Below are 7,592 nucleotides of genomic sequence, written 5' to 3' on the forward strand. Positions count from 1 at the left end.
GAGCACAGAAGCAAGGGCAGCTCCTAAGGTCAAGCAGTCAGCGCTGCTGCTTACCGCTGAGGTTAAGGCTGGGTCGCGTTCTGGGTCTGCAGTCAGACGGTTCATGTTTCCTACTGGGGGGGGGCAGGAGGGAAGGCGCTTAGCGGGAGGAAAGAAATGGCTTTTCTGCAGAAAATGGAGAGGGGCAGAGAGAGCAGGACAGCCGTACCGCCGGCTGCGAGCGACCTGAGCCGCTCCTCCTCCGCTCCGGGGCAGCGAGCAGCGCGGCCGGGCCGGTGCCCGGTTCGACGGGGCGGATCGGGGCGGGCGGGGGGCGGGCCGGGCCGGCCCCACCGGGCACAGCCTTCAAATAGCGCCCTTGGGCTCCGTGCTGCGCAGCGCTCTGCGTCCCTGAGCCATGGGTGGCAAGAAGGTTTGCATCGTGGGCTCCGGCAATTGGTGAGCGCCCGCCAGGTCCCCCCATCCCAGCTGCCGTCCCGGGGCGCTGCGTCATTCCCGGTGCCTTGGGATCTCCTCGGTGCCGGCAGCCCCGGTGCCCCCCGCCCACGGCTCCGTTCCCTCCCTCCACACGCAGGGGTTCGGCCATCGCCAAGATCGTGGGCAGCAATGCGGCACGGCTGGGCACCTTCGAAAACACGGTGAACATGTGGGTGCTGGAGGAGGAGGTGGGCGGCCGGCGGCTCACCGAGATCATCAACACGGAGCACGAGAATGTCAAGTACCTGCCGGGGCACAAACTACCCCACAACGTGGTGAGTGCCTGCTGGTGGCCTGCTGTGGACGAGGGCCGTGTTTTATCACCTTGATGACAGGTAATAAATGCTGCTGTGCTGTCGCAGCCCCATGTGCCAGCAGCGTGAAGGAAGGGGTGCGGCGGGGCTCCTGCATTCCCGGTGACCTCGTGGCACACTTTGGGGTGAGCTGCTGCCCTGGTTGTTCTCGTTGCCCACCTCTGCCCCTGCTCTGGCATCTCACCTGCTGCTCTCAAGGCCACAAGCTCTGTGTTGCTGCCTCCAAGCTGGTGTGCAGGGAGCCAGGCTGAGCCTTTCGCTCTGAGGTTCTCCAGTCCCTCTAGAAAGGGAGCGTGGGGCAATTTGTCCCCAAAACCCCCTGCTCCCCTTGCTGTGGGTTAGGGCAGGCCCCCCTCTACAAGCATTGGGGACAAGTTTCTGATGGCAGCTGTGCTGTGCAGGTGGCAGAGCCTGACCTGGTGAAAGCCTGCTCCGGGGCTGACATCCTCCTGTTCGTGGTGCCCCATCAGTTCATCGGCAAAGTCTGCGACCAGATCAAGGCCCATGTGAAGAAAGGTGCAATCGGGATGTCGCTCATCAAGGTGTGAGCAGAGCCAGGAGGGTGATGAGCTTTTCAAGGAGAAATTGGAATCATAGAATCTTAACGTCATAGGATTTTTTGAGTTGGGAGGGACCTTTAATGGTCATCTAGACCAACACCCCTGCAGTGAACAGGGTTTGGGTTTCGAGTGGTGCACTGCCTTGGAGGGATCTGGAGGTATTATGGGGTAGGAATGGGTGAGGGCCCATGGGTGAGGAGTGGGGTGCAGCTGAGCATGGGGGGCTGCTGGGATGACAGAATTGGGGTGAATGGGCCAGGACTCCCAGGCCATGAGCTCATCTCTGCTCCTGGTTGTCTCCCAGGGGGTGGATGAAGGACCAGATGGGCTGAGGTTGATCTCAGACATCATCCACGAGAAACTGGGAATTGAGATGAGTGTCCTCATGGGGGCCAACATTGCCAGTGAAGTGGCAGAAGAGAAGTTCTGCGAAACAACCATCGGTAAGGAGCCAACATCTGGAAGGTCCTGCCAGCACTGACTTTGAACATCTGGCAGTCAGCCTGGTTCAAATGAATGGGGTGGGCACAGGGGAGAACCTTGAGGAAATAGTTCACTCCCTTTAATTTCACTGAGCTTCAAAGGACACTCAACTGAACTCGTGTTGCTGCTAGCCAGGGCTGCTTCAAAGTTCACCTAGTGGCAGCTCCTGCCATCCTCCACACTGTTTGTGAATCACACACAGCAGCCAAAACCAACAGAACTGTTCTCTGGGTTAGAAGTTACAAGATTCAAAGTGTCTGTATTTAGAACAAAAGCAAACAAGCCATGCAGGAGGCTGAAGAGGTGTAAGCAGAGCATGCTGTCACTGTGAACACGCAGAGATGCTTTGGTGCAGGGCACTGCAGGGAGAACAGCAGTCTCCAAACCCAAATTTTGCAATCTCTGAAGATGCCTTTAAAAGTGGACGTGCCAATTCTGTGGTAGGGATCATCCCTGTCTTCTGGGAATTCCAAGTTTGAACCTTGGTTATCTGCCAGGCAATGCACTTGGCACTCTGTGGGCCTGCAAATGTTTAGCCATGTCCATCATTTGGGCAACGGATTCCTCTCGCTGTGCTGAATGCAGCAAGACCACATGGGTAGGCTGGAATGCAGTTTTCCTTTAGGGTCTGCTCCATCATCTTGTCCCTTCTTTCTCATTGTCTCATTAGGCTGTAAGAACGCACAGTACGGGCAGATCCTGAAGGAGCTGATGCAGACACCAAACTTTCGGGTCACAGTGGTGCAGGAAGCTGACACTGTAGAGATCTGTGGTGCTCTGAAGGTGGGTGAGCTGCTCACTGTGGTTTGCAGGGCTTGAGCTCTGCAGGGAGCACTGAGTGATCTCCTTTGGATATTGCACTCCGGCTTGCAGAGACAGCTGGGCAGAAGGCCTGGCTTCAGAGGGAGCTCTGTGCACATCCTGCTCAGCTGCTTGGAGGGTGGTGGTGACCAGACAGGCAGGGGCAGGCAGCAGTCTGTTGATGGGATCACACTGGCACCTGTGGATACAGCAGTGCCCTGGGCTTTGCTGGGAACACATCACTGTGCTGTTGTTTTCCAGAACATTGTGGCTGTTGGGGCTGGTTTCTGTGATGGTCTTGGCTTTGGAGACAATACAAAGGCTGCTGTTATCCGTCTGGGGCTGATGGAGATGATTAGCTTTGCCAAGATCTTCTGCAAGGGCCCTGTCACCCCTTCCACCTTCCTGGAGAGCTGTGGGGTCGCTGATCTCATCACCACCTGCTACGGTGGTCGCAACCGTAAAGTGGCCGAGGCTTTTGCCAAGACTGGGAAGGTGAGCAGAGCAGGGAGCAGCAGTGAGGGGAGCCTGAAACCTGCAACAATGTGGGGCCAGTTAGCACCAGGATATTGGCCTTCACTTTCCCAGTGTCATAATCCAGCTCTGGGGAATGGACATGGGGTAGTGGATGGCATGACAGCGTCCAGCTCCCTCTCTGTTGGGTTGTTGTAGTCTATTGAGCAGCTGGAGAAGGAGATGTTGAATGGGCAGAAGCTGCAGGGTCCCCAGACGTCTGCTGAGCTGAATCACATCCTTAAAACCAAGAACATGGTGGATAAGTGAGTGATCTCATCTCCCTTGTTTGCTTTTTTGTGGCTGGGCTGGGGGTGGAACTCCCACCTGTCTCCCTCACTGTCTGCACCCAACGAGCTGCAGTCCCACCTGCTGCTGCCCAGTGCACCAGGTGCTGTGACTCTGCTCTGAGAGATTGTGTTGGTCTGTCCGTAGGTTCCCCCTCTTCACAGCTGTCTATCAGATCTGCTATGAGGGCAAACCTGTTTCTGATGTCATCAAGTGTCTCCAGAACCACCCTGAGCACATGTAAATGGGCTCTGCCTGCAAAACCACGGATCCTGCTGAGAAGAGGGGTGAGCTCCCACCTACACCAACGTTGCTGCTGCTACAGCTTTGTGAGGAGTCCAGACTTCTGGGAGCCTTTGCAGAGTACTGCAAGGGCAGAGGTTCCCCTTGTCAGACATGTAGACTGCCAATTTGAGCCTGGCATCTGCACGGAGGCATCTGCTGATCTCCCTCTTTCTCTGAAGGGCTCATTTAGCTTCTGCTGCTGCCTAGGTCCTGCCCTGAGCGGGGCTGAGCATCTTCCTCCTTTCCCTTTCTTTTGCTTTGGTGGATTCAGTTCTCAGAGAGACACTGCTAGGTTGTCGTGATCGATCCAGGCTATGCAGGAGGCACTGCCTGGCAGGTCAAGCTTTGCTATTAGCCCTGTGGGGCCTCTTGGCATGACACCAGCTCTTCCCTGCTTGCTGCTGTTGCTTTTGTCTTAACTGTCTCGTAGAGGTGTCAGTTCCTTCCAGGTTCCACAAAAGACTGAAGCTCCCGAAGACTTCCAAAGGAGCTGATCATCACTCTTCTAAGAAGCACCAGAAGAGCTATATAAAATAGCTCTTTGCCCCCTGCCATGTGCAGCTTCCTCAGTCACTACCAGCTGCTTCTGTTGCACAGCACAGCCAGCACTTGGCCTGTGTGAGGGCAGCTCCAGAGAGAGCCCTTGGAGCTCAACGATTTCACTTTTTGTTCTCACAGCTGACCCTGGCCTCTGACCCTTTTTGTCACTGATCTGCCTGTGCTAATTCTGTGCCTGCTGGCTGTCCCTGGCCAGCTTTCCTCCCTCGTATCAGCTTGTTCTCTGGCTGGCTTTGGCAATGCAGGGACCAACTGCCCAAAGTCTTTCTGAGCAGGTGGCAGGCTGCGTAGCCTTTGGCAGTGTACCTGATAAAGCAGTTGGGCTGTTGCTCTTAGAGGAATGATCCACAGCAGCTTTTTGCCTTCTCTCTGGCTTGTTCCTCTATGTGCCTTAGGCTGGCCTTTGCTTCTCTGTGTGGATTTACAAGAGCTGAGAAAGCAGGTTCCATGCTTTCCTTGTTCTTGTGAGACTGCCCACCAGCAGTACAAGGGGCAGCAAAGGACGTGATCCACAACAGGTACAGAGAGCCCTCCAGCAGCACAGCAGGGGACAGAGGCCTCGTGCCTTGTGCTGTGCCTTTGAAACTTGCCCCTTGTCCAGCTGGCTGCCACGTGCCCCTCAGACACTGACTCTGGCTTGCTGCTGCTGTTGCTCAGGGCACCGTGTCCAGTGGCTCTCTGACTGCCCATCTGGGGCAGGCTGGAGCTGCTGCAGGTCTTGCTGAATGCCCTCAGGCCAGGTCCTAGTGCTGCAGGCTCTCTAACTGGCAGTGTACTTCATGAATGTGTAAAACCATAATAAATTTGGAGAGGGAAGGGGAGGCTGTTCACTCAGTGGCTCTGGTGCATCGTTGTCTTTGGGTTGGTGCCTGCTGCTCTTGCTAATGGTGCAGAAGAGGACAGTGTCAGTTCCTTCCTGGGGCTGCAGCTTTGTGTGCTGTTCCAGAAGTGAGTAAGAACACACAGCAGGACAGTGCTGGGTGAGAACACAGCACAGCATCCCACTTGATTTTTTTCAGCAGTAGTTCCAGTGCTAAGTCTCAGCTGAGGGCTGCAGAATATTGAGATTGCATTGCTGAGCTGGTACAGAATCCCAATCCTACCTGGGGCCTGCAGGAATCAGGTCAGGATTCCGCTGTGCTGCCTCCCCTTCTCTGCTGTCTCAGTTCCTTGGGACATTCTGTGCAGTTTTATTCATCTCTCCCCAGCTTCTCTTCCCTGCCTAGTCACTGTCTTTCTTTGAAATGCATCTCACACTGAGTGACCTTTCCAGGCCCGTTAGCTCTCTGCTCACCCTCTTGCTAGGGGAATTTAATCTGCTGGCACTGCAGTTGTTTCTGTGCCTTTTATTAGACACGCGTTCTTGGTGGCACCCTACGACCTTTAAATTCAACTGAGCTGAAAAGCACACAAAGTAGCCAGCTCTGGCTTTCTCTGATGAGGAACTTTTTTAGCAAGGTTGGAGGGAGGATAAAAGAAGTCCAGTGTCTCCTTGCAGGGCTGGCACTCATCTGCTCCCTTTTGTCTTGATGGGCTTCAGAAATCCCACTTGAGGCTCATGCAGCGTGGCTGAGCTCTCCTCCCTTGAAACACTGCAGCTTCTCACCTCAGTTTGCTGTTGCCAGCACCTGCAGCAGGATGCAGAGCTTTGTTCCAGACTGGAATTCAGCTGTTAACCCGCCTGCTGTGGAGGTGCATCACTCTGAGTGGGCGTTTCTCCACCACTGTGCCATTCCTGCAGGCCTCGAAGGCCCCAGTTCTCACCTGGGGGTGCTCCATGTCCCCCACTTTTCAGCAGCCCACGCCTTTCACAAGTTTTGGAGTTCACAAGCTATAAAAAGTCTTCCCTTTGCCATTTGGAGTTATGTTCTGCAGCCTCAGCACATCCGCGTGCTGCAGCTCCTGCATGGCTCAGAGCTCTGCAGCCTGAGGAGCGAGCAGGGTTTGGGAGAGGGGACAGGGACAACTCTCAGCGTCCATCTGGAGAAGCTCCTCAGGTTGGGAGCCCTCAGGGAGGGGGAGAGGCCCGCTGCCCCCCTCAGTGGGGACACCCTAAGCTGAAAGCCGTCTCCTCCAGGCCGCTGGGCCAGCCTCGCACAGGGCCGCTTTTAGTGAGCAGAGGCACCTCAGGGTGCTGAGAAGGGTCAGGAGAGCCGCGGGGAGCCGCAAAGCAGGACAGGGCGGGCCCCGGGGAGCGGCGGCCGGGATGCAGCGCGGGGAGCTGAGCGCCTGCGGCTCCGTGGAGGTGAAGGAGCGGCCCCGCGAGGGGGCGCTGCGGTGCCGCCTCCCGCCTCGGCGGACTGCATCTCCCAGCAGGCAGTGCGGCTTGACGTCACCCTCTCGCGTGACGCGAGGAGGCGGGGCGTCGGGCGGAAGCGCGGCCCTGAGGCAGGCGCGGCGGCGGAAGCGGAGCCAACGGGTGGCGGTAAGGAGCGGGACGGGGCGGGCGGGCGGACGGAGGGAGCGCTGCCGGGCGTGAGCGCCGCGCTGTGTTGCAGGAACGGCCATGGTGTCCGGCAAGCAGCTGGCTGATTTCGGCTACAAGGCCTTCTCCGGTTCCATGATGCTGCTGACGGCGTACGGCGGGTACTTGTGCGGCGTCCGGGCCTACCGCCTGCTGCAGAACCGCCGCGCCCGGCAGGCCTCGGCCGGCCCCGAGAGCTGAGCGCGGAGGGCTCGGGGCTGCCGCGGGGCCGAGCTGCTCTCTTGGAACAGCCCGGAGCGCAATAAAACCAGGTGGAAACGCCCGAGTGTGGTTGTGCGGCTGTCTGCGGGGGGAGCGGGGCCCTACGGTTTTGTTCCTAAAAACCCGTTTCACCGCGGGAACGGAGAATGGGGATTTTGGGTCAGCACCGCCGCTGCGAGAACCGCGGGGAAGGGACTGACGGTCACAGCCGGAGGGGTTGAAGGGCCCTCTGAGCCCAAACCCCTTCGGCAGGTTGCAGGGGAAGCATCCAGGTGGGTTTGGGTCTTTTGGGTCTCTCCAGAGGAGCCCCCCAACCTCTCTAGGCAACGCGTGCCAGGGTTTCTTCAAGGAAGTTTTTCCTTCTGTCCAGGTGGAATTTCTCTGGTTCCTGGTTTGTGCCCAGTGGCCCTTTGTCCTGAAAAGAGCCTGGCCCCCTGCTCCTGACCCCCACCCTTCAGACGTTGCTGAGTGTTGATCTGATCCCCTCTTGGCCCTCTCCCCCACATGAACAACCCTAGGGTTTTCAGCCTGTCCCCATCAGCTCTGCAACCCCCACGGTGCTCTCCCAGCAGTTCCCAGTCTGCCCTGAACTGGGAAGCCCAGCACTGGGCCCAGTGCTCCAGCTGT

General features: G+C 57.4%; 2 protein-coding genes across 2 annotated transcripts; both read left to right on the plus strand.

The window, feature by feature from the left end:
* Positions 1-300: 300 nt before the first annotated feature.
* Positions 301-5,109, plus strand: GPD1 (glycerol-3-phosphate dehydrogenase 1). The gene is made up of 8 exons (XM_031609817.2): positions 301-438; positions 575-752; positions 1,193-1,333; positions 1,656-1,794; positions 2,505-2,617; positions 2,897-3,130; positions 3,308-3,414; positions 3,584-5,109. The coding sequence occupies exons 1-8, from the start codon at positions 398-400 to the stop codon at positions 3,678-3,680; spliced, it is 1,050 nt and encodes a 349-aa protein (XP_031465677.1). The 5' UTR covers positions 301-397; the 3' UTR covers positions 3,681-5,109.
* A 1,098-nt stretch (positions 5,110-6,207) lies between these two features.
* On the plus strand, positions 6,208-7,026 carry COX14 (cytochrome c oxidase assembly factor COX14). Its single transcript, XM_031609816.2, has 2 exons — positions 6,208-6,704; positions 6,778-7,026. Exon 2 carries the CDS (start codon positions 6,786-6,788, stop codon positions 6,942-6,944), a length of 159 nt encoding a protein of 52 aa, XP_031465676.1. The 5' UTR covers positions 6,208-6,704; positions 6,778-6,785; the 3' UTR covers positions 6,945-7,026.
* Positions 7,027-7,592: the final 566 nt, after the last annotated feature.

The sequence above is a fragment of the Phasianus colchicus genome, chromosome 33 (assembly GCF_987193195.1).
Source record: "Phasianus colchicus chromosome 33, bPhaCol1.hap1.1, whole genome shotgun sequence".
NCBI classification, from domain to species: Eukaryota; Metazoa; Chordata; class Aves; order Galliformes; family Phasianidae; genus Phasianus; species Phasianus colchicus.